Here is a 27620-nt window from a genome sequence, read left to right on the forward strand (position 1 = left end):
CCGTGTTTTGGGCACATTTTATGTTATTTTGTGCTGTAATTTTGACCGGAATAAAAAGTGAGCCTGTTCACTACACTCTGCTCTCCTGCACCTGACTTCAACTCCAATACACACCCCTAACACTAAGAAAGTAATACTAAGCATGTTGTGTAGTAAGATGTTTGTAGCCATGTGCCTCACCCTAATAACTTGGTCTATATACACCTCTCTTAACTTTGCCTACTTGACTGTTCTACTGTAGCCTCTAACCTGTTTTAGAGAAATGAATCATTGAATATTGTATTATTTAGCTGACGGTTCTAACTGGGTGTACAGAGAGAGCACTGTAAGAACAGCCCATGTTCAGAATTCTGTCGCTGTATGTTAAGTGCTAAACAAAGAGTTGTATTGACTAACGTTACATCTGTCCTAGCTCGCTCATTGTCTTTATTGAAATGATGGATTGCCTCCTATCCGCTTGGCATTCCCTTATGCCAGTTTGTACATCTCAATTGTCATTAGAAACCACATTTGTTTAAGTCAGCCATGTTTTTTAAAAAGGTAGTTAAAGAGGCTGAATGAACTGTTTCACTTCCAGAAAAGGCTCCACTGATAGCCAGTTGTAGGCAGTGGTAAGATGTCGGGACAGCTTTATGTAGGTCCTAACAGTTTGTGGGCACCGTTTGAGTGCAATTAATGTATTGTTTCGTGTTGTATTGTGGCTTTGCATTCCATTGTTCATATTTTTTGCCCCACCAAGATTTACATGCTAAAATCACCACTGCCGTGATATCAAATCGTGGTACCGGCTTACCATGCAAAACTAGTCACAGCACCGTTTATAAAACATTTCAAATCATCAATTCACAACCAGTTTTACTGATTCTGACTACCTTGTTCTAGTAGCCGAGCTTGTTAATAAACACACCCCTAAAAAGAGGGAACAGCTGAAGACTAATGTTTATTTTCAAACAATTAGCAGCATTGATTGATCTACTGGGCTCAACATAAAGGGAGGGAAAAAACATTCACACAAAAAATAAACAGTCATCGTATATGCATAACAAAACTCTGACATTCAGAACTCTGGGATTAAACAACAAAAAGTTATACGGTCACAAGGTTATTAATTCATTCGAATGCCAAACAGGATTTCATAGTCATTTCCTAGCAGAACCATTTTTTACAGCAGCACAATAAAGAGCTATTCCAATCGGACCTGCCACCCCATCTCCTTTACAGTTCCATTGCACTAGTGTTGACACAGTCTTTCCAATATAATGCGAATTGGCTTATCAGTTATCATACAGTCTGCAAGACACTGTCAATGTTACATCCCTGAATGGTCCATCCACACGATGGCAGTCTAGTCCGTGGTCATCGGTATTAGTCAGTCATCAGGCAGGGATGTGGTAGTGGAGGGTGTCAGTCGCTGTGACTGCTGGTGTCCTCCTCACTCCCAACCACCATGCTGCTGTACATCTTCTGCTGCTCCTCTTTAAACATATCCTTCACCTTGGCCCTCTTCAGGCCCCCATCCCTACACAGGAACAAACACACGTAAGAAACATTTACATTTGTAATTTAGCAGACACACTTATACATTTCGTGCTTTTCCCAAACTGGTTCCCTGTGGGAATTGAACCCACAACTCTGGCGTTGCAAGCACCATGCTCTACCAACTGAGCCCCATGGGACCAATGTTTTTTAAGAAACAAACGTATCTGTGCTCAAGCGAATCTACAGCAATTCTGTGTGCATTTTTTTTGTTTTCCCTTTATTTTAACAAGGAGACCCATTGAGACCAAGGTCTCTTTTACAGGGGAGCCCTGCATGTTTATTTAACTAGGCAAGTCAGTTAAGAATAAATTCTTATTTACAATGACGGCCTACATCGGCCAAACCAGGACGATGCTGGGCCAATTGTGCTCTGCCCTATGAGATTCTCAATCGCGGCCTGGTTTCGAACCAGGGTGTCTGTAGTGACGCCTCAAGCACTGAGATGCAGTGGCTTAGACCGCTGCGCCACTCAGGAGCATACATACAATTTACTAATAAAACATAATACACATTTACAAGATGACAAAACAAACTCAAGAGAAACAATCCCATTCCTCAGCAAAGAGGTCCCCAATGCCTTCACTGCCTAGGTCAAAGACAGTCCAGTACGAGGCAGTTAGGCTGTCAAATGTTTATGCCTAGGCTCTAGTGCAAGTGAATTATCAGAAAATCCTTATAGAAGGACAGAAGAATATTCTTACCAGGACAAGTCCACTAGTCCCCCCCGATGTGCGATGGCAGACTTGACTCTGTTGGCAAAGTGGACAGCATCCTCCCCTGCCTGTGAAAAGAGGAGATAGATCAGTGGCACTTGGTGCATGGCTGGCAGGTTGTGTGTCTGTGTGTTGTATACACACCTGCTGGGTCATGGCTGGCAGGTTGTGTGTGTCTGTGTGTTGTATACACACCTGCTGGGTCATGGCTGGCAGGTTGTGTGTGTCTGTGTGTTGTATACACACCTGTTGGGTCATGGCTGGCAGGTTGTGTGTGTTGTATACACACCTGTTGGGTCATGGCTGGCAGGTTGCGTGTGTTGTATACACACCTGTTGGGTCATGGCTGGCAGGTTGTGTGTGTCTGTGTGTTGTATACACACCTGTTGGGTCATGGCTGGCAGGTACCAGACGTTGCAGACTATAGCCCAGCTGGTCATCATCCTCAGCAGGTAGCTCACCATGTTGTACTTGGCACTGTTCCAGAACGCATCCCCAAACTGAGGGTCATACTGCGGGAGGGAGATGGTCCCACAGTTGACAGAACACCTCTTCAAAGATGTGCTGACATTTTCTTGCAATTTTCCCAATGTCATCTTTGCGTGATTTAGGGAAAAGTCAACTACTGAAGCAGTGATATTGAATCCTCACCTTTATGGCTACTGGGTATATTGTTCCTCCAATCTCAAAACTTCCCTTTTTGAACATCATGACAGACGTGTTGTTGATGCAGGTCCCTGAGGACACCAGAAATATGCACTGTAGATAAGCCACAACCACCACAAACATACAGTATACAGATCCTAAGATAACAACAATGCTCTCCAAAATGACAGAAAAGGGTGAAAACTGCAAGGCCCTGCATGAGATATACAGTGGGGCAAAAACTTATTTAGTCAGCCACCAAATGTGCAAGTTCTCCCACTTAAGATGAAAATTACAGGCCTCTCTCATCATAGGTACACTTCAACTATGACAGACAAAATGAGGGGGGAAAAAATCCAGAAAATCACATTGTAGGATTTTTTATGAATTTATTTGCAAATTATGATGGAAAATAAGTATTTGGTCACCTACAAACAAGCAAGATTTCTGGCTCTCACAGACCTGTAACTTCTTTAAGAGGCTCCTCTGTCCTCCACTCGTTACCTGTATTAATGGCACCTGTTTGAACTTGTTATCAGTATAAAAGACACCTGTCCACAACCTCAAACAGTCACACTCCAAACTCCACTATGGCCAAGACCAAAGAGCTGCCAAAGGACACCAGAAACAAAATTGTAGACCTGCACCAGGCTGGGAAGACTGAATCTGCAATAGGTAAGCAGCTTGGTTTGAAGAAATCAACTGTGGGAGCAATTATTAGGAAATGGAAGACATACAAGACCACTGATAATTTCCCTTGATCTGGGGCTCCACGCAAGATCTCACCCCGTGGGGTCAAAATGATCACATGAACTGTGAGCAAAAATCCCAGAAGCACACCAGTGCTGCAGTCCTAGTGAATGACCTGCAGAGAGCTGGGACCAAAGTAACAAAGCCTACCATCAGTAACACACTACGCCGCCAGGGACTCAAATCCTGCAGTGCCAGACGTGTCCCCCTGCTTAAGCCAGTACATGTCCAGGCCAGTCTGAAGTTTGCTAGAGAGCATTTGGATGATCCAGAAGAAGATTGGGAGAATGTCATATGGTCAGATGAAACCAAAATAGACCTTTTTGGTAAACTCAACTCGTCGTGATTGGAGGACAAAGAATGCTGAGTTGCATCCAAAGAACACCATACCTACTGTGAAGCATGGGGGTGGAAACATCATGCTTTGGGGAATGGGGCCATGTATCGTGAGATTTTGAGTGAAAACCTCCTTCCTTCAGCAAGGGAATTGAAGATGAAACGTGGCTGGGTCTTTCAGCATGACAATGATCCCAAACACACCGCCTGGGCAATGAAGGAGTGGCTTCGTAAGAAGCATTTCAAGGTCCTGGAGTGGCCTAGCCAGTCTCCAGATCTCAACCACAAAGAAAATCTTTGGAGGGAGTTGAAAGTCCGTGTTAACCAGCAACAGCCCCAAAACATCACTGCTCTAGAGGAGATCTGCATGGAGGAATGGGCCAAAATACCAGCAACAGTGTGTGAACCTTGTGAAGACTTACAGAAAACGTTTGACCTCTGTCATTGCCAACAAAGGGTATATAACAAAGTATTGAGATAAACTTTTGTTATTGACCAAATACTTATTTTCCACCATCATTTGCAAATAAATTCATTAAAAATCCTACTGTGATTTTCTGGATTTCTTTTTCTCATTTTGTCTGTCATAGTTGAAGTGTACCTATGATGAAAATTACAGGCATCTCTCATCTTTTTAAAGTGGGAGAACTTGCACAATTGGTGGCTGACTAAATACTTTTTTGCCCCACTGTATATATATATTTATATTACACACACGTGACTTGCATATACTGTATACAGCAGTGGTTCCCAAACGTTTTAAAGTTCCGTACTCCTTCAAACATTCAACCTCCATCTGTACCCCCTCTCGCACCAGGGTCAGCGCACTCTCAAATGTTGTTTTTTGCCATCATTGTAAGCCTGCCACACACACTATACATTTATTAAACATAAGCATGAGTGCGAGTGTCAAAGAGCTCTTATAGGACCAGGGCACAAATAATATAATAATAATCAATCATTTTGCTCTTTATTTAGCCATCTTACACATAAAACTTTATTTGTTCATCAAAAAATGGTGAATAACTCACCACAGGTTAATGAGAAGGGTGTGAATAACTCACCACAGGTTAATGAGAAGGGTGTGAATAACTCACCACAGGTTAATGAGAAGGGTGTGCTTGAAAAGATGCTCATAACTCTGCAATGTTGGGTTGTATTGGAGAGAGTCTCAGTCTTAAATCATTTTCCACACACAGTCTGTGCCTGTATTTAGTTGTCATGCTAGTGAGATCCGAGAATCCACTCTCACATATGTTCTGATGTCTTAACAGCGCAATTTGCCAAGGCAAGAAACTGAGCGTAGTATCCAGAAATCTGGCAGTGGCTTCTGATTAAATTGAATTTTCACAGGCTCTTTTTTTCAGATATCGGTAAGTGGACTAGAGGCAAGGCATGAAAGGTATAGAGAATCCAGTGGTATGTGTCGTCTGTTTCAGGAAAGTTTTTGCGTACCCAGCTTAATCAGGTGCGTCGATATATCACATTAGACATTGTCTGTAAGCTTGAATTCATTTGCACTCAAAAAAAAAATCATACAATGATGAAAGACCTGCGTGTTGTCCTTGTTAATGGAGACAGAAAAGAGCTCCAACTTCTTAATCATAGCCTCAATGTTGTCCCGCACATTGAATATAGTTGGAGATTCCATGTAATCCTAGATTCAGATCATTCAGGTGAGAAAAGACATCACCCAGATAGGCCAGTCATGTGAGAAATTCGTCATCATGCAAGAGGTCAGACAAGTGAAAATGATGGTCAGTAAAGAAAACTTTAAACTCGTCTCTCAATTGAAAAAAAACGTGTCAATACTTGATAACCAGCGCACTTCAGTATGTTGTAAAAGCGTTACATGGTCGCTACCCATATCATTGCATAATGCAGAAAATACACAAGAGTTCAGGGGCCTTGCTTTAACAAAGTTAACAATTTTCACTGTAGTGTCCAAAACATCTTTCGAGCTGTCAGGATTCCCCTGGCAGCAAGAGCCTCTCTGTGGATGCTGCAGTATACCCAAGTGGCGTCGGGAGCAACTGCTTGCACGTGCGTTACCACTCCACTATGTCTTCCTGTCATGGATTTTGCACCATCAGTACAGATACCAACACATCTTGACCACCAAAGTCCATTTGATGTCACAAAGCTGTCCAGTACTTTAAAAATATCCTCTCCTGTTGTCCTGGTTTCCAGTGGTTTGCAGAAGAGGATGTCTTCCTTAATTGACCCCCCATAAACGTAATGGACATATACCAGGAGATGTGCCAGGCCCTCCACATCTGTTGACTCATTCAGCTGTAACAGACATATACCAGGAGATGTGCCAGGCCCTCCACGTCTGTTGACTCATTCAGCTGTAACAGACATATACCAGGAGATGTACCAGGCCCTCCACGTCTGTTGACTCATCCAGCTGTAACAGACATATACCAGGAGATGTGCCAGGCCCTCCACGTCTGTTGACTCATCCAGCTGTAACAGACATATACCAGGAGATGTGCCAGGCCCTCCACGTCTGTTGACTCATCCAACTGAAACGCACAGTAATTGTTTCATCTCCTGCCATGTCACTGATGCATCGTGAAACAGTGTTGTTTGATTGAGACATTGTCTGTATAGTTTTTTGGGCCTTTTCTCCCAACATTGTCTCAGCCATATCGAAGGCAGCAGGAAGAATTAAGTCCTCCACAATAGCATGGGCTTGCCTGTCCTAGCCACTCATAGCTCACCATATAAGACACTTCTAGCCCAGTCTTATTAATGGTATCTGTTGCTTTTATACATGTCTTACTACTCAAACATCTTTATTTTTTATTTAAAAAATCCTGTGGCTTATTTTTCAAATGGTCATGTTTCGTTTCTAAATGTCTGCGCAAGAGTAAATGTTTCCCGTGAGAGAGTAACGGTGAACATGATTGGATGAGTAACAGTGAACGTGATTGGATGTTCATTATTTGACAAGACTACCTGTATTTGACATTGTGTTGTTATTTCGCTGAACACTAGACGGTTTAAATGTATTTTTGGCAGTGAAACTAGGCTACTCAGGCGAGAAAGGAAAAAAACAACAGGGCTATAAATGTATAGCCCTGTTGGAAAATACAAATGTACTGTTTGAAAATGTGAAGAAAATTATTTCAGTTTGGGAATACCTGGTATACAGCATATGTATATTTGTAGGTGTAGGATCAGCTTACCCTAACTAACCAAGGGACTGGCTTAAATCAGTGTCTAAGGGCAACTTCATGCTTATCTATTTGGCCAATGTAGCACTTACCGATTCGGATAGTCCGGATTTTCCATCTGTAGATGCTCTACAGATAGTTTGTTGTTAGCATGACCATCTGTTGATAAGCAACTGCTTGCTAGGGTTAGGAGTAGAATAAGGGTGAGGGTTAAGCTTGGGGTTAAGGTTAGCGTTAGTAGATTGTAGAGCATCTACAGATGGACTGACTATCCAAATTAAATAGAACCCACCTTCTGGAAAGATCAATATAGGAAGCTTTGTGTTGTCATTCACGTGATCCGTTAACCTGTAAATATTAAAAACAGTTAGAAAACCTAACTTCATATCTGGGAGGAGTATGAACATAGCTCCAACTGGAACTATAATGCATGTCCATATCAGAAAATGTCAGTGTTAAATTATATCCCTAATTGTCAATGGCAATGACTTGTGACTAATACATTTGTGCATGAATGTGCTAGAGTTTGGTTTTACGGACAAGCAATTATAAAGCAGAGAACATACTGTAAGTAAGCTGTCTGGCAGGAGTACATTATCAGGATGAGGAAATAGGATTAGATATGACTGATTATTTGTCTGTAGCCATTTTCAATGGGCATGTCATTGCTTGTCTGAACATTGTAGGTAGAGATGGGACAGTGAACAGGTAAGCTCACCTCTTGGCCACCAGGTGGCGATCTTTCATATCAGCTCTCTCAAACCAGATGTGAGGACAGGACCTGGCCATGGCCCTCTGCAGCACTCCCATCAGACCACCATGTGACTGGCCCACCTAAAACACATCAGATCAAATCCCAAATAAAGTCCTCAGAATTCCTTTCACAGACAATTCATCCGATTAGGATTAAAGAAATATAAAGTAGTAAATTGTCAGATAAATGTAAGGTACACAAACATGTATAAAATGGTGTACAAAATAAAAATAGGCTACACAGAGAGAAAGCAGTCAATTGAGCGTCAATCAACAAATTTCACACAGTTCAGCCATTTCAAGCGAGGCTTAATCAGCTTTATTTCACGTACCATGGCGTAACACCCATCGTTGCAGAGAATTACGATATCAATCGGGGAGGTGTGATTGGCCACACAGATTCCTCCTTTTCTGGGTCTGTTTTCTCTGTAAAACAAGATGGAGACCACACACACACACACTCTAAAGTAAAATAAAAAAAGGACCAACAGTAGGGTCACTTGGGGACAGGATGGTGTGTAATAGCTTGCTGAGTAGAGATGTGCGAGAGGGGAGGTCAGTTAACTGACTTGTTATAGTAGTGGATGGTGCAGGAGAGGCCTCGGGCACAGATCCTGTAGCACATCACATGGACCCAATCGCTCAGCCAGGACTTCAGCCTACAGAACACACAGACGCTACCTTTAAGATGACTAAAATACAATGACGAGAGGAATGTCTCAGTCTTTAAAACACAATCCTGTGTGAACTTGTAGATTGAAAGCTGTGTAAGTGTACCTCCAGTTGGGGAGGAATCCTACAGCAGTGGTTCCTATCACCAGCCAGGTCAGGCCTATAGATGCCAGCGTGATCCTGAAAGAAAACATTCTCACTCAGGAACATACATGACTCAACAACACATTATGCTGGTCATGAGCCAACACTCCACACCACAGGAGGTTGGTGGCACCGTAATTGGGGACGACAGGCTCGTAGTAATGACTGGAGCGGAATCAGTGGAATGGTAACTAATACACCAAACACATGGCCTCCAGGTGTTTGATGCCATTCGCGCCGTTCCGGACATTATTATGAGCCGTTCTCCCCTCAGCAGCCACCTGTGCTCCACAGTTTATTGATGTCTGTGGTTGTGCATCCTGTCTATTCAGCCACTAGCTGGATTATTTGTGGTAAGCACTGCATTTAATATTACTGGTGCATGGCATGTATGTTTGGTTCAGGGATGTGAACTGTAGGAGAACTGAGGCCTTGCTATAGGGTTGAGTGATTCTGAATGATTTCACACTCCCAGGTGTTACCTGAGTGGAGCCAGGACGCAGTAGCGTATGAACACGCCCAGCCCCCAGACCATGGTCAGTTTGAGGCTGATGTACTGGAAGTCAATGTTGGTGCGAGTTAGCAGGTTCCACGACACCAGCTCCTCTGATGAAAACCGCTGGGTCACCTTGAAATCAGAAGAACAACATTACAATAATGTAGGCCTACCTGTACACAAAGAAAGTCTGGGCTTTGAATAGACGTACTGTTTTCTCCAATCCTGAATCAACCCCTGGCCCTAAACACTTCCTGATGCCCCTTCGTTGATATGAAAGGACTGGACGTGTGCAGTAAAGGCAATAACTAGGAAACTCATCTTAGCCTACCAGAGAGTTAAGCATTACTGTATAGCTCAGATCTATCAGGGGGCCATCATGGAATATCTAGCATTAGGGGTACATTTGGAATTAGGCATCAATCTTATTCTAGTTGTGATCTCACCTCATCCTCTACAATGTCTTCGATGCCTCGTCTGTAGAAGTAGAAACAGTCGCTGAGTGTGAAGTCCCCTCCTACTGGTGGTTTAGGGCGACTGCGCCTCAACTCCCCAAGAGCCTCCTCCATAGAACCATCATCCCTCTGGATGAGGCCTGGAAATCCACACACAAAGATATCACCTAGTCAACCCTATATCATTTTCAGATGTGATCATATCGTACAGCTATCTGTAGCTGATAAAGATGAATATGTTTTATATTTCACCATCAATACAGACAACATTCAGAGTCAAACAAAGAGCTTAAAAGTCCAATGAGTTTATTAATTTTGAATGACAAATATGTCAAACGACCATAGACATGTTAGGTGCTGTCGAGGAAGGAAATGAGTCACAGAACTGCAACACATTTAAGAGAGTGTCACCAACTAACTCACACTGTTGCTCCATATTGAGAAATCTTGGGCTGATAGCTGAGTGGAAGAATCACTAACCACAACCCTAGTCCTGATCCTAAACAGGTTAAATCACCAATACCATTTTCCTACAGAATCCATAAGAAATTACAGGCCATCAAACATAGTAAACGGCCCTTTGTGTGTCTGTCATCTCGAGGTAATCACAGGTCTAGGATCAGATTACCCCACCACAGTGTAGCCCTTCCTCCTAGAGGTCTGAAGGCAGTGAAATCAGCTGAGGAGACTCAATCTGATGACGCACGAGGCAAAGTTCAGGAGAGAGAGACAGAGTGACTGACTTTATGCTGAATTCAATCAATCCTGCTAAAGCAATGTTTATGCTGGACCCATTTGTTTTCTTTGAAAACTACAACCAGCATCTACAGTGAGGGGAGTACAATACAGAAACCATCCTGTGAGTTTATATATAACAAATTAAAAGAGCATCTTGATGTGCTGTGCTAGCTAGTGAACACAGCGCTGTGAGTTTGATTGAATTGCCCCCTGACAAACCTATAAGACTGCTAATTGTGAAGTGATTGCGTCAGTGGATAGATAGGCAGCCACATCATTCAGCACAGAACATTATAAATTCTCACGATCACAGTCTGCTAATTAACAGAGACTGCTCCAAGCCTTCCACTGCAAGCACTATAAAAATAAATAAAATAAAATCAGGTTTACACCGTCTCTAGGTTCTCAGTGGTATAATTAAGAAATAAGGCCCAAGGGGGTGGCGGTCCTGGCAATATACCACACCACGACTAAGGGCTGTTCTTATGCGTGATGCAATGCGGAGTGCCTGGATACAGACCTTAGTCGTGGTATATTGGTCATATACCATAAACCCCAGAGGTGCCCTATTGTGCTTACCAATGTAATTATTGAGTAAAAATGTAAGTATTGTCATACTGTCAGCCAATCATCATTCAGGGCTTGAACCATCCAGTTTATAATTTCATATAGGTTACCCCATCCCACCTAACGTACCTTGAGCACATTGAAAATATATATATTATAAATGCAACCTATTTCAACCATTGACAGCTGACTGAAATCAGTCCTGACATGATATTTTCAATGCACTCCAGGGGAAAACCTGTTTAACTACTATGGTACACTAACATACAGGATTTGTTCTTCGGCACTTTACATGTAAATTAGCTTCTGAACACAGCAGATAAACAACAGTGTCTTTGGGAACCAGTGTTGTTGAGAGAGAGGAGAAACAGACCGAATAGAAACATTCTGTATATGTTTCTTTATGAGTTTCTCAATGGCAATGGGAGTGTGAGTAAAGAGAGTGACTGAAAATGTTTAGGTTTCTCTTTCCAACACATTGGCCAGACTTGTACGCCTAAATTATCAACCATGCAACTTTAGGTAATGCCCACAATAATTTCCTTATCAGAGACCAATGAGTAAATAAATCTCTATCCATTCATCCATCCTATATATCGATCAAGCAAATTAATCCAATGAGCTCTGCTCATTGGCTCACCGTTGGATGAGGAGGATTCGATTATATGCTGCTCTTTGTTGACTGTCTGGATCCTCAACGTGGCCCACTGGAGAATATGAGAGATGAGAAACATCTTTAGCCTTTGACATCTCACCCCATGACCCACAGCAGGACAGGAGAGAAAGGACATTACACATATTCACCCCTGAACTCTCACCCCTGAACTCTCACCCCAGATAAGCCCCTGGACAGGGTTTGAAAGTTTGTTTTTTTCCCCAGGAGGCCACAAGGTTACAGGATGTTCAGATGGAAAAGTGCAGAGAACATATGTGCTTTTCTGTCAGAAATCATGTCAGTTCTATACATTTATTGCGATTCAAAGTTCCAAACATATTGCTCACCATGTCTGCTGCAGAGGGACAAGAGCCATGAGAAAACAAGTTTTGATCAGTCATGGAAATAAAAGTGCTGAAAAAAAATTGGCTCCATATTTAAAAAGATGAGAACATGCTATGAAGTGAAATTACTGGAGTTTTGATGCAGGTACAGCCCATCTGCTCAAAATAATATTGCGATATGAAACTGTATCGATTTGTTTCTCCCTCACTAAGGCTGTGGTATAAATACATACATTAAGGCCACAAGTCTTATATTTAAGACATGATGAATAGATAACATTTAAGACAACTATAGACACATGAAGCTGTGCCCCTCACGTTGTCTGAGTGATGCAGTTTACCAGATTTTACAGAGTGTGTAAGTATTACATTTCCTCTTTCCCATTTTGTTGTACCCCCCCAACTTCTGAACAGAGGCAGTTTACCTCAAGGGTTTTGACCAGGATCTTCATGTATGTCTCAGAGATGCCCAGGGAGAAGCCAAACATGGCAGGCACCATGAGAAGAGCCACAATGAGGTAGACCCACACCTTCAGCCCTGCCAGGACCACCACCCAGAAATCCTCCATCGCTACAGACCTCTCTACAGTATGTCACCCTGCAGAAACAACAACAGGTGATTGATAGCAGTAATAGCATAGCAAGCTTATGTGTAGGCTATGGGAGATAGGGACATAAACACACATTGAATCAACATTGAAGGGTGTCAGAATAATATCTCTGTGTAAGCGCAGGGTGTTGTTGGTTCAATATCTAACAGTACTACCTCAATTGCTACAGTTAAAGATATAATTCACCCAAATGACATATTGGTTTTCTTACCGTGTAAGCAGTCTATGGACAAGGTGAGACAGCAAATTAAATCCATGCTTTGATGCTTTGCATATGACATCTGAAAAATGCTAATATCAGTGATGTTGACTTGCATTGGATTTGTTCCAAAATTCCTTAAAGAAAAATAAATGTAGGTTGTGGAGACAGTGGCCAGGTAAACAAAACCAAAACATAGATCTCTGTCATACCATTTTCATAGACTGCTTACAGGGTAAGGAAAACATTTAGATAATTTTGTTATTTGGGTGAACTATCCCTTTAACTATCGGCTAGAGAGGGTGGGAAATGATACCACTCAGATTTCAGGACAAACACCGAACATGGCTACACATCAGGTATGTGTGTGACTATGTAAAGCAGAATGAAACAAATATATATGAATAACATAGAATGTGCAATCTATTAGATCAAAAACACAAGGGGAGCTGAAATAGGCCTACAATACTTTACTAAAATATAAACGGGGAGCTGAAATAGGCCTACTATACTTTACTAAAATATAAACGTGACATGTAAAGTGTTGGTCCCATGTTTCTTGAAGTGAAATCAAAGATTCCAAGAATGTTCCAAACGCACAAAAAGCTTCTCACAAACGTTGCGCACAAATTTGTTTACAATCCCTGTTAGTGAGCAATTCTCCTTTGCCAAGATAATCCATCCACCTGACAGGTGTGGCATATCAAGAAGCAGATTAAATAGCATGTTCATTACACAGGTGCACCTTGTGATGGGGACAATAAAAGGACACTCTAAAATGTGCAGTTTTGTCACACAACAATGCAACAGATGTCTCAAGTTTTGATGGAGTGTGCAATTGGCATGCTGACTGCAGGAATGTCCCCCAGAGCTGTTGCCAGTTAATTAAATGTTAATTTCTCTACCATAAACTACCGGCAACCTCATTTAAAAGAATTTGGCAGAACTTCCAACCGGCTCACAACCACGTGTAACCATGCCAGCCCAGGAACTCCACATCCGGCTTCTTCACCTGCGGGATCGCAAGGAGACCAGCCACCCGGACAGCTGATGAAACAGAAGTATTTCTGTCTGTAATAAAGCACTTTTGTGGGGAAAAACTAATTCTGATTGGCTGGACCTGATTCCCCAGTGGGTGGGCCTATGCCTTCCTTGGCCCATCCATGGCTGCGCACCTGCCCAGTCATGTGAAATCTATAGATTAGGGCCTAATACATTTATTTAAATTGACTGATTTCCTTATATGAGTAAAATCGTTAATTGTTACATGTTGCGTTTATATTTTTATCAGTATAATAATGGGCTAACGTAGGCCTACTATCAACAAATCCCAGGCGCATGCCTGAAATGACAAGTTCAAACGCGACAGAAAGAAGCCCAGCATTTGATTATAGGCTAATACAAATCTATCTAGGCTGACGATTGGAAACTCAATTTAAAATAAACTTCACCAACTTTAGATTGCGCAACATATACGCTCGTCATGAAAATCCTCAACCGGAGACGCTCAATTCATTTCAACGTCAATAGCCAATTATAAACAGAGTAGGCTATTGGACACAGCTAAACCAAATCGCTTGACAAAAAACTGTCTGCAAATTGTCCAGACCTGGCCGGACAATTAGAAAGTTTGGTTCCCGATATTCAGCCCGGCGTGGTGGATCTTACCTGTCAAACTCCAGTCCATGTTACCATGCACTTCCCTATTGTAGAACTCATACGACTATGTGTGAAGCTAACCACAATAGGGATTATCCACAATAGTGGAATTTGCGGATCGCTTTCAAAATAAAAGTCCATAATTGAAACTGATCCAAACGGCAACAAATAGGGGAATAATTCCACATTTGGATTAGATAATGCTAAACAAGGTTGAAATGTTGTTACATAATTTAATAATAAATACAATAATGTATTTCTTTGACAATAAACAGTAAACAAACTGTTCAGATCCCACTGTGGCTGGAATAGACTGCAGACTTGCATTGGGGCATATGCATTGTACAGCCTTAACTATAGAGAGCAGTGGTGGCTGGTGGGAGGAGCTATAGGAGGACGGGCTCATTGTAATGGCTGGAGTGAAATTAATGGAATGTTATCAAACACATCAAACACATGGACATCACATTTGACTCAGCTCATTAATTCCATTCCAGCCATTACAACGAGCCCATCATCAAATCAAAGTTTATTTGTCATGTGCGCCGACAGTGAAATGCTTACTGACAGTGAACGCCGACAGTGAACAGTGAAATGCTTACTTACTGCTCTAACCAATAGTGCGGAGAGAAAGTGTGTGTGTGTGTGTGTGTGTAGGTAAGTCAAGAAATAAAACAGTAAAAAGACATTTGAAAATAAGAGTAGCAAGGCTAAATACCTGTTAGTCAGGCTTATTGAGGTACTATGTACATGTGGGTTGGTTAAAGTGACTATGCATATATGATGAACAGAGAGTAGCAGTAGCGTAAAAAGAGGGGTTGGCGGGTGGTGGGACACAATGCAGATAGCCCGGTTAGCCAATGTGCGGGAGCACTGGTTGGTCGGGCCAATTGAGGTAGTATGTACATGAATGTATAGTTAAAGTGGCTATGCATATAAGATAAACAGAGTTAGAGCGTAGAAGAGGGATTGGGGGAGCAACACAATGCAAATAGTCCGGGTAACCATTTGGTTACCTGTTCAGGAGTCTTATGGCTTGGGGGTAAAAACTGTTGAGAAACCTTTTTGTCCTAGACTTGGCACTCCAGTACCGTTTGCCATGCGATAGTAGAGAGAACAGTCTATGACTGGGGTGGCTGGGGTCTTTGACAATTTTCAGGGCCTTTCTCTGACACTGCCTGGTGTAGAGGCCCTGGATGGCAGGCAGCTTAGCCCCAGTGATGTACTGGGCCGAACGCACTACCCTCTGAAGTGCCTTGCGGTCGGAGAATGAGCAATTGCCGTACCAGGCAGTGATGCAACCGGTCAGGATGCTCTCGATGTTGCAGCTGTAGAACCTTTTGAGGATCTCAGGACCCATGCCAAATATTTTTAGTTTCCTGAGGGGGAAGAGGCTTTGTCGTGCCCTCTTCACGACTGTCTTGGTGTGTTTGACCCATTCTAGTTTGTTGTTGATGTGGACACCAAGGAATTTGAAGCTCTCAACCTGCTCCACTACAGCCCCGTCAATGAGAATGGGGATGTGCTCGGTGGTCCTTTTCCTGTAGTCCACAATCATCTCCTTAGTCTTGGTTACGTTGAGGGATAGGTTGTTATTATGACACCACCCGGCCAGGTCTCTGACCTCCTCCCTATAGGCTGTCTCGTCGTTGTGGGTGATTAGGCCTACCACTGTTGTGTCGTCAGCAAACTTAATGATGGTGTTGGAGTCGTGCCTGGCCATGCAGTCGTGGGTGAACAGGGAGTAGAGGAGGGGACTGAGCACGCACCCCTGGGGAGCTCCAGTGTTGAGGATCAGCGTGGCAGATGTGTTGCTACCTACCCTCACCACCTGGGGGTGGCCCGTCAGGAAGTCCAGGATCCAGTTGCAGAGGGAGGTGTTTAGTCCCAGGTCCCTTAGCTTAGTGATGAGCTTTGAGGATACTATGGTGTTGAACGCTGAGCTGTAGTCAATGAACATCAAATCAAATCAAATCAAATTTTAAATCACATTTTATTTGTCACATACACATGGTTAGCAGATGTTAATGCGAGTGTAGCGAAATGCTTGTGCTTCTAGTTCCGACAATGCAGTAATAACCAACAAGTAATCTAACTGAGAGTTAAATAAAGTTCGTTCAGAGCCATCGATGTGTCTGCTTGGGGGGGGATATATACGGCTGTGATTATAATCGATGCTTCTGGTTAGCATTCTCACATAAGTGTTCATTTTGTCCAGGTGGGAAAGGGCAGTGTGGAGTGCAATAGGGATTGCATCATCTGTGGATGTGTTTGGGCGGTATGCAAATTAGAGTGGGTCTAGGGTTTCTGGGATAATGGTGTTGATGTGAGCCATTACCAGCCTTTCAAAGCACTTCATGGCTAAGGACGTGAGTGCCACAGGTCTGTAGTCATTTAGGCAGGTTGCCTTTGTGTTCTTGGGCACAGGGAATATGGTGGTCTGCTTGAAGCATGTTGGTATTACAGACTCAATCAGGGACATGTTGAAAATGTCAGTGAAGACACCTGCCAGTTGGTCAGCACATGCCCGGAGCACACGTCCTGGTAATCCATCTGGCCCCACAGCCATGTGAATGTCGGCTACGGAGAGTGTGATCACACAGTCGTCCGGAACAGCTGATGCTCTCGTGCATGCCTCAGTGTTGCTTGCCTCGAAGCGAGCATAGAAGTGATTTAGCTCATCTGGTAGGCTCGTGTCACTGGGCAGCTCGCGGCTGTTCTTCCCTTTGTAGTCTGTAATAGTTTGCAAGCCCTGCCACATACGACGAGCGTCGGAGCCGGTGTAGTATGATTCAATCTTAGCCCTGTATTGACGCTTTGCCTGTTTGATGGTTCGTCGCAGGGCATAGCGGGATTTCTTGTAAGCGGCAGCTCTACCCTTTAGCTCAGTGCGAATGTTGCCTGTAATCCATGGCTTCTGGTTGGGATATGTACGTACAGTCACTGTGGGGACGAAGTCCTCAATGCACTTATTGATAAAGCCAGTGACTGGTGTGGTGTACTCCTCAATGCCATCGGAAGAATCCCGGAACATGTTCCAGTCTGTGCTAGCAAACAGTCCTGTAGTTTAGCATCTGCTTCATCTGACCATTTTCTTATAGACTGAATCACTGGTGCTTCCTGCTTTCATTTTTGCTTATAAGCAGGAATCAGGAGGATAGAGTTGTGGTCGGATTTACAAATAGGGCACTGATAGTTGTCAGTGTAGCTAGCTAGCTTGCTAACATTATCTATCTAGCTAATGTTATATATTGTTGCTGTAATTTATTTTTTTACTACATTTATTCAAAAGATTAGTCCAGAGCTGTGAACTCTCACGCATTGTCCGTGAGACACAACAAATTGACCCTCTTCTCACGCTCTCACGGCACACCTCTTATTTCACGCATTGAAAAGTAGTCTACTGCTTACATTTTCTCTAATAGTCCGTTATATAATCCGATCGTTCACTTTTTAATTGTGCTCCATATCGCTTTGAAATAGGCGCTTCTGCGCCTGCAATTTAACATCAGGAAATCATTTTTGTCTAAGAGATTGTGAACCCAAAAGTTCGATTCTAGAGGGGGGACAATACATATAACAATTATTTGGTTAGGGTGTAGGGACAGATTTGATTATGTATTTACTTTATTTAGTCTGATCAGTGGAACAATTCTCATTCATAACAATGGGCTAAAATACAGGGGAATTACTGTGCTTGTCAGCAAGAACTGTACTGTATTTTATTACTCCACTTCTTCCCAATTTTGCCAGTGTAATCACATATTTGAAATCTTATGCCTACTTTTGTCGTTTTAAATGTATTATATGAGGCTAGTAGATTATATATGCATTTTTGCAGCCATTCGTGGACAGTTTTGAATAAGTCATACAAATAACCATAGGATATTAAATGCTCCATGAATCAAATATATATATATTTTTTACATTTTAGTATTGTGCACATGCTAGACAGAGATGGTAGGGGGACTCATGACTCAAACACATATGTTGTCTATGTAGAGTAAGATGATCGTCAACTAGTGGGCATAAACCATCTGCATATTGACAATCTGGACCCTCTATTTCTGAAACTATCTGCCACCATTGTCGCAACCCCTATTACCAGCCTGTTCAACCTCTCTTTCATCTCGTCTGAGATCCCCAAGGATTGGAAAGCTGCCGCAGTCATCCCCCTCTTCAAAGGGGGAGACACCCTGGACCCAAACTGTTACAGACCTATATCCATCCTGCCCTGCCTATCTAAGGTCTTCGAAAGCCAAGTCAACAAACAGGTCACTGACCATCTCGAATCCCACCGTACCTTCTCCGCTGTGCAATCTGGTTTCCGAGCCGGTCATGGGTGCACCTCAGCCACACTCAAGGTACTAAACGATATCATAACCGCCATCGATAAAAGACAGTACTGTGCAGCCGTCTTCATCGACCTTGCCAAGGCTTTCGACTCTGTCAATCACCATATTCTTATCGGCAGACTCAGTAGCCTCGGTTTTTCGGATGACTGCCTTGCCTGGTTCACCAATTACTTTGCAGACAGAGTTCAGTGTGTCAAATCGGAGGGCATGCTGTCCGGTCCTCTGGCAGTCTCTATGGGGGTGCCACAGGGTTCAATTCTCGGGCCGACTCTTTTCTCTGTGTATATCAATGATGTTGCTCTTGCTGCGGGCGATTCCCTGATCCACCTCTACGCAGACGACACCATTCTATATACTTTCGGCCCGTCTTTGGACACTGTGCTATCTAACCTCCAAACAAGCTTCAATGCCATACAACACTCCTTCCGTGGCCTCCAACTGCTCTTAAACGCTAGTAAAACAAAATGCATGCTTTTCAACCGGTCGCTGCCTGCACCTGCATGCCCGACTAGCATCACCACCCTGGATGGTTCCGACCTAGAATATGTGGACGTCTATAAGTACCTAGGTGTCTGGCTAGACTGCAAACTCTCCTTCCAGACTCATATCAAACATCTCCAATCGAAAATCAAATCAAGAGTCGGCTTTCTATTCCGCAACAAAGCCTCCTTCACTCACGCCGCCAAGCTTACCCTAGTAAAACTGACTATCCTACCGATCCTCGACTTCGGCGATGTCATCTACAAAATGGCTTCCAACACTCTACTCAGCAAACTGGATGCAGTCTATCACAGTGCCATCCGTTTTGTCACTAAAGCACCTTATACCACCCACCACTGCGACTTGTATGCTCTAGTCGGCTGGCCCTCGCTACATATTCGTCGCCAGACCCACTGGCTCCAGGTCATCTACAAGTCTATGCTAGGTAAAGCTCCGCCTTATCTCAGCTCACTGGTCACGAAGGCAACACCCATCCGTAGCACGCGCTCCAGCAGGTGTATCTCACTGATCATCCCTAAAGCCAACACCTCATTTGGCCGCCTTTCGTTCCAGTACTCTGCTGCCTGTGACTGGAACGAATTGCAAAAATCGCTGAAGTTGGAGACTTTTATCTCCCTCACCAACTTCAAACATCAGCTATCTGAGCAGCTAACCGATCGCTGCAGCTGTACATAGTCTATTGGTAAATAGCCCACCCTTTTCACCTACCTCATCCCCATACTGTTTTTATTTATTTACTTTTCTGCTCTTCTGCACACCAATATCTCTACCTGTACATGACCATCTGATCATTTATCACTCCAGTGTTAATCTGCAAAATTGTAATTATTTGCCTACCTCCTCATGCCTTTTGCACACATTGTATATAGACCCCCCCTTTGTTTTCTACTGTGTTATTGACTTGTTAATTGTTTACTCCATGTGTAACTCTTTGTTGTATGCTCACACTGCTATGCTTTATCTTGGCCAGGTCGCAGTTGCAAATGAGAACTTGTTCTCAACTAGCCTACCTGGTTAAATAAAGGTGAAATAAAAAAATAAAAAACATTCATTACATTTTTCTTGAAGATTGGGTGATTGAGAAATACAAAATTTAAATAAAAAAATGAAATTAATAACGAATACAAATAAAGAGTAGAAATAACATGGCTATATATAGTAAGTAGAAAATAACATGGCTATATACAGGGAGTACCAGTACCGAGTGGATGCGCAGGGGTAATAGGTCAATGAGATAGCTATGTACTGTACATAAAGGTAGAGGCTGTTACCTTCATTGAACACGTTTACATGTCCAAAGTATTCCGGATAGTAGCTCATAGCACCTTTATCCCGTTCATGAGTATCCCTGTAACCGTGAATAAACAAAATATTCCCAATTGGTTCATATGGCTTAAACTGTAACTGAAATCTGGACACTGAGTGTAGGCCTATAACCTCTCACATATAGAGTAATATAATATTAACTCCTGCAGAATTATGCATTTCTTGCAGTAAAATGATACAACAAATGTACATTTTTACTCTGGAACAGGATTGGAGAAATGTCTTTCTTACAGCATCTCTTGAGAAAATGTGAGTATTTCAGTATTTCAATTTCAATAAAATATGCACCCAAGAAAAACCGAGTCTTATCAGAAATGTGTTTAATCGTTTTATCAGCTTTTCATTTCCTTAAAACTGGTCAAACTGATGACATTGGACATTTTGCACAGGACCAATCTGTAGTGTTTTGGAGTTACTGCATTTTCTCCCAGTCCCTAAACAAAACAGACACCTTTACTGGTGTTACCTAGATTACTAATGTATTCATTATATCGATGTTAGACATTATTCTGGTGAGCACTACTTTATTTAGTCCTGTAGGGCAACAACTTATGAAAGAAGAGAAGCTGCATGTATCTGAATATACTTGATAAACAAATGACCAACCAAATGTCCAAACTTATATATGTTGCCTTACAACCTGGAATTAAATAGATGTTGTTGTTTTTTTGTGTGTGTGTGTGTGTGGGGGGGGGGGGGGGGTTGTATCATTTCAAATCAAATCAAATCAAATCAAATTTATTTGTCACATACACATGGTTAGCAGACATATGACATGAGTATGTAAACAAAGTGGCATAGTTAAAGTGGCTAGTGATACATGTATTACATAAGGATGCAGTAGATGGTATAGAGTACAGTATATACGTATACATATGAGATGAATAATGTAGGGTATGTAAACATTATATTAGGTAGCATTGTTTAAAGTGGCTAGTGATATATTTTACATCATTTCCCATCAATTCCCATTATTAAAGTGGCTGGAGTTGAGTCAGTGTGTTGGCAGCAGCCACTCAATGTTAGTGGTGGCTGTTTAACAGTCTGATGGCCTTGAGATAGAAGCTGTTTTTCAGTCTCTCGGTCCCAGCTTTGATGCACCTGTACTGACCTCGCCTTCTGGATGATAGCGGGGTGAACAGGCAGTGGCTCGGGTGGTTGTTGTCATTGATGATCTTTATGGCCTTCCTGTGACATCGGGTGGTGTAGGTGTCCTGGTGGGCAGGCAGTTTGCCCCCGGTGATGCGTTGTGCAGACCTCACTACCCTCTGGAGAGCCTTACGGTTGTGGGCGGAGCAGTTGCCGTACCAGGCGGTGATACAGCCCGACAGGATGCTCTCGATTGTGCATCTGTAGAAGTTTGTGAGTGCTTTTGGTGACAAGCCAAATTTCTTCAGCCTCCTGAGGTTGAAGAGGCGCTGCTGCGCCTTCTTCACGATGCTGTCTGTGTGGGTGGACCAATTCAGTTTGTCTGTGATGTGTACGCCGAGGAACTTAAAACTACTACCCTCTCCACTACTGTTCCATCGATGTGGATAGGGGGGTGTTCCCTCTGCTGTTTCCTGAAGTCCACAATCATCTCCTTAGTTTTGTTGACGTTGAGTGTGAGGTTATTTTCCTGACACCACACTCCGAGGGCCTTCACCTCCTCCCTGTAGGCCGTCTCATCGTTGTTGGTAATCAAGCCTACCACTGTTGTGTCATCTGCAAACTTGATGATTGAGTTGGAGGCGTGCGTGGCCACGCAGTCGTGGGTAAACAGGGAGTACAGGAGAGGGCTCAGAATGCACCCTTGTGGGGCCCCAGTGTTGAGGATCAATGGGGTGGAGATGTTGTTGCCTACCCTCACCACCTGGGGGCGGCCCGTCAGGAAGTCCAGTACCCAGTTGCACAGGGCGGGGTCGAGACCCAGGGTCTCGAGCTTGATGAAGAGCTTGGAGGGCACTATGGTGTTAAATGCCGAGCTGTAGTCGATGAACAGCATTCTCACATAGGTATTCCTCTTGTCCAGATGGGTTAGGGCAGTGTGCAGTGTGGTTGAGATTGCATCGTCTGTGGACCTATTTGGGCGGTAAGCAAATTGGAGTGGGTCTAGGGTGTCAGGTAGGGTGGAGGTGATATGGTCCTTGACTAGTCTCTCAAAGCACTTCATGATGACGGAAGTGAGTGCTACGGGGCGGTAGTCGTTTAGCTCAGTTACCTTAGCTTTCTTGGGAACAGGAACAATGGTGGCCCTCTTGAAGCATGTGGGAACAACAGACTGGGATAGGGATTGATTGAATATGTCCGTAAACACACCAGCCAGCTGGTCTGCGCATGCTCTGAGGGCGCGGCTGGGGATGCCGTCTGGGCCTGCAGCCTTGCGAGGGTTGACACGTTTAAATGTTTTCCTCACGTCGGCTGCAGTGAAGGAAAGTCCGCATGATTTAGTTGCGGGCTGTGTCAGTGGCACTGTATTGTCCTCAAAGCGGGCAAAAAAGTTATTTAGTCTGCCTGGGAGCAAGACATCCTGGTCCGTGACTGGGCTGGTTTTCTTTTTGTAATCCGTGATTGACTGTAGACCCTGCCACATACCTCTTGTGTCTGAGCCGTTGAATTGAGATTCTACTTGGTCTCTATACTGACGCTTAGCTTGTTTGATTGCCTTGGGAGGGAATAGTTACACTGTTTGTATTCCGTCATGTTTCCGGTCACCTTGCCCTGATTAAAAGCAGTGGTTCGCGCTTTCAGTTTCACGCTAATGCTGCCATCAGTCCACGGTTTCTGGTTTGGGAATGTTTTAATCGTTGCCATGCCATGTTGTTGTCTGACGCAATATGAAACATATCCCAGTCCACGTGATGGAAGCAGTCTTGGAGTGTGGAATCAGATTGGTCGGACCAGCGTTGAACAGACCTCAGCGTGGGAGCTTCTTGTTTTAGTTTCTGTCTGTAGGCAGGGATCAACAAAATGGAGTCGTGGTCAGCTTTCCCGAAAGGAGAGTGGGGCAGGGCCTTATATGCGTCGCGGAAGTTGGAATAGCAATGATCCAAGGTTTTTCCAGCCCTGGTTGCGCAATCGATATGCTGATCAAATTTAGGGAGTCTTGTTTTCAGATTAGCCTTGTTAAAATCCCCAGCTACAATGAATGCAGCCTCCGGATATATGGATTCCAGTTTGCAAAGAGTCAAATAAAGTTCGTTCAGAGCCATCGATGTGTCTGCTTGGGGGGGAATATATACGGCTGTGATTATAATCAAAGAGAATTCCCTTGGTAGATAATGCGGTCAACATTTGATTGTGAGGAATTCTAAATCAGGTGAACAGAAGGACTTGAGTTCCTGTATGTTGTTGTGGCCACACCACGTCACGTTAACCATGAAGCATACGCCCCCGCCCCTCTTCTTACCAGAAAGATGTTTGTTTCTGTCGGCGCAATGCGTGGAGAAACCAGCTGGCTGCACCGACTCCGATAGCGTCTCTCCAGTGAGCCATGTTTCCGTGAAGCAAAGAACGTTACAGTCTCTGATGTCCCTCTGGAATGCTACCCTTGCTCGGATTTCATCAACCTTGTTGTCAAGAGACTGGACATTGGCCAGGAGAATGCTAGGGAGTGGTGCACGATGTGCCCGTCTCCGGAGTCTGACCAGAAGACCGCTTCGCCGGCTGGGATCCATTCCGTTGTCCTGGGTGAAAGGCAGAACACAGGATCCGCTTCGCGAAAGTCATATTCTTGGTCGTACTGATGTTGAGTTGACGCTGCTCTTATGTTCAGTAGTTCTTCTCGACTGTATGTAATGAAACCTAAGATGACCTGGGGTACCAATGTAAGAAATAACACGTAAAAAAAAAAAAAAATGTATAGTTTCCTAGGAACGCGAAGCGAGGCGGCCACAACATGCCTACCACTTTGAAGATGCAAAATATTTTCTCTTGTGAAACAAACAAGAAAAACCACAAAAAAAGCTTGAGTGTGCATAACTATTCATCCGCCCAAAGTCTAAACTTTAAAGACCCACCTTTTCCAGCACAGCAAGTCTCTTGGGGTATGTCTACAAGCTTGGCACATCTAGCCACTGGGATCTTTGCTCAATTTTAGTCTCATCTGACCAGAGTACCTTCTTCCATATGTTTGGGGAGTCTCCCACATGTATTTTGGCAAACACCAAACGTGTTTACTTGTTTTTTTCTTTAAGCAATGGCTTTTTTTCTGGCCACTCTTCTGTAAAGCCCAGCTCTGTGGAGTGTGAGGCTTAAAGTGGTCCTAGATACTCCAATCTCCACTGTGGAGCTTTGCAGCTCCTTCAAGGTTATCTTTGGTCTCTTTGTTGCCTCTGATTAATGCCCTCCTTGCCCGTTCTCTGAGTTTTGGTGGGCGGCCCTCTCTTGGCAGGTTTGTTGTGGTGCCATATTCTTTCCATTTTTTAATAATGGATTTAATGGTGCTCTGTGGGATGTTCAAAGTTTCTGATATTTTATTTTATAACCCAACCCTGATCTGTACTTCTCCACAACTTTGTCCCTGACCTGTTTGGCGAGCACCTTGGTCATGGTGCCACTTGCATAGTGATGTTGCAGACTCTGGGACCTTTCAGAACAGGTGTATATATACTGAGATCATGTGACACTTAGATTGCACGCAGGTGGACTTTATTTAACTAATTCTGTGACTTCTGAAGGTAATTGGTTGCACCACATCTTATTTAGGGGCTTCATAGAAAAGGGGGTGAATACATATGCACCACTTTTCAGGTTTTTATTTTTGGACTATTTTGTGTATGTCCATTACATGAAATCCAAATAAAAATCCATTTTAGTGACAGGTTGTAATGCATTAAAATAAGAAAGTACTACTTAAGTAGTTTTTGGGGTATCTGTACTTTACTTTACTATTTATATTTTTGACTACTTTTACTTCACTACATTCCTTAAGAAAATATTGTACTTTTTACTCCATACATTTTCCTTGACACCCAAAAGTGTTGGAGTGTGCCCCTGGCTTTCCATAAATTAAAAAAACAAGAAAATGGTGCCACCTGGTTTGCTTAATGATTTATACTTTTGATACTTAAGTATATTTTAAACCAAATACTTTTTAGACTTTTACTCAAGTAGAATTTGACTGAATTCTACTTTTATTTGAGTTATTTCCCATTAAGGTATCTTTACTTTTACTGAAGTATGACAATTGGGTACTTTTCCACCACTGCGTATAGGGCTTTTCAGTCTCAAATGGCCATAATCTTTTGAACGTGATGGGGCCAATGAAACAATAAAGACCCACAAAGGGAAGCGAAGTGGGCTGAGGGACGATTTGCAAGTGGAGCTTGGCAAAGGGGGCATGAATTGTTGACATAATTGTAATGAAAACCCAACCTTCATTTACTCGTGACTCGCTCAGGTTCCAAACTCAGTTTTACATGAGACTTTATGACACAATTATCCTATTTACACTTTGTAATCAATATTGACAAGAATAAATGTTTCTGACTCATATCAATGCCATATAGGCCATTTTATAAAACATTGGTTGTTTTTTTTAGGGGGGGGGGGGGGGGGGGGGGAGTCATTCTTTAAATGTTTGTGGGACACTAACAGTTTGAGCTGGAGGGAGAGATGAGCAAGGAAAGACCTGTTCTTGAGTGGCCCAGCCAGAGCCTGGACTTGAACCCGATCGAACATCTCTGGAGAGACCTGAAAATAGCATTGCTGCGACGCTCCCCATCCAACCTGACAGAGCTTGAGAGGATCTGCAGAGAAGAATGAGAGAAACTACCCAAATACAGGTGTGCCAAGCTTGTAGCATCATACCCAAGAAGAATCAAGGCTGTAATCGCTGTCAAATGTGCTTCAACAAAGTACTGAGTAAAGGGTCTGAATACTTATGTAAGTGTGATTGTCTGAAAATGTCTGAAAGCCTGTTTTTGCTTTGTCATTATGGTGTATTGTTTGTAGATTGATGAGGAACAATTTTATTTAATCCATTCTAGAATAAGGCTGTAATGTAACAAAATGTGGAAAGTGAAGGGGCCTGAATGCTTTCTGAATGGAATGCACTGTAGTATAACCTAAAGGGCAATAATGCAGTCTAATAAGTCCACAGTGTTTTTAAAAAATGTTTATTGTTTATTGTCAAATTAATTCATTATTGTATTCATTTTCAAGTTATGTAACAACATTCCAACCTTGTTTACCATTATCTAGTCCAAAAAGGGCAATATTCCACTATTTGTATCCGTTTGGATGTTTCAATGGGGAACTTTTATTTTGAAGGCAAACAGCAAATTCCACTAGTGTGGCTAGTCCTTAGTGTGGCTTTCTTTACACAGTTACTATCTGTGAGAGGTTGAGAGGGCAAGCCACCACTGTACTAAAAGAGTCTGGACCAAAGTTCACCATGTCAGGTAGAACAGCGCCATCAAATGGACAGAGAAAGAAAGGCAGACAGGTGTACATACACCTATCAATGCAAAATGATGAATAACCTATAAAACGACATTGCCAACACTGCATTACGCTCCGTACCTTCCTTCTTGGTAGTGTGTGAATTTTCCTTAACCTGCAGACTCAGGTGAGTAAGTCCCTATTGTGAGTCTGATATTAAACCAAGATCTAAACACAGCTGGTGGTCCAGGACCATAGTAGAGACACACACACACACACACAAGCAAACGAACACACAATAACACACACACACACACACAGACATGCGCGCACACACACACTCTATTTATTTAGGTCATCTCTGGGACTGATTAAAAAAACACTGTTGATTCTGACTTGGAAAGCCTTTTGGGATAAGCCAGAGCAATATACAGTGCATTCAGAAAGTACTCAGACCCCTATTGAGTTAATGTGCATCCTGTTTCTACAACTTGATTGGAGTCCACCTGTAGTAAATTAAATTGCTTGGACATGATTTGGAAAGGCACACACCTGTCTATATAGGGTCCCATAGTTGACAGTGCATGTCAGAGAAAAAAACAAGCCTTGAGGTCAAA

General features: G+C 43.0%; 1 protein-coding gene across 3 annotated transcripts; it reads right to left on the minus strand.

The window, feature by feature from the left end:
- Positions 1–921: 921 nt before the first annotated feature.
- Positions 922–14573, minus strand: LOC109896130 (glycerol-3-phosphate acyltransferase 3-like). Of its 3 annotated transcripts, none has more exons than XM_020490390.2 (14): positions 14468–14573; positions 12415–12587; positions 11631–11697; positions 9677–9825; positions 9217–9362; positions 8696–8770; positions 8488–8577; positions 8251–8344; positions 7884–7999; positions 7458–7513; positions 2904–2989; positions 2636–2764; positions 2241–2320; positions 922–1519 (listed from the first exon to the last, which is right to left on the minus strand). In XM_020490390.2, the coding sequence occupies exons 2-14, from the start codon at positions 12556–12558 to the stop codon at positions 1405–1407; spliced, it is 1347 nt and encodes a 448-aa protein (XP_020345979.1). In that variant the 5' UTR covers positions 12559–12587; positions 14468–14573; the 3' UTR covers positions 922–1404. The 3 variants fall into 3 exon arrangements, with proteins under 3 accessions (XP_020345979.1, XP_031685597.1, XP_020345980.1); XM_031829737.1 differs by lacking the exon at positions 14468–14573 and adding an exon at positions 13705–13846 and having other exon boundaries at positions 928–1519; XM_020490391.2 differs by lacking the exon at positions 14468–14573 and adding an exon at positions 12812–12937 and having other exon boundaries at positions 928–1519.
- Between the last annotated feature and the right edge of the window lie 13047 nt (positions 14574–27620).

This window comes from Oncorhynchus kisutch, linkage group LG8 (assembly GCF_002021735.2).
Source record: "Oncorhynchus kisutch isolate 150728-3 linkage group LG8, Okis_V2, whole genome shotgun sequence".
NCBI classification, from domain to species: domain Eukaryota; kingdom Metazoa; phylum Chordata; class Actinopteri; order Salmoniformes; family Salmonidae; genus Oncorhynchus; species Oncorhynchus kisutch.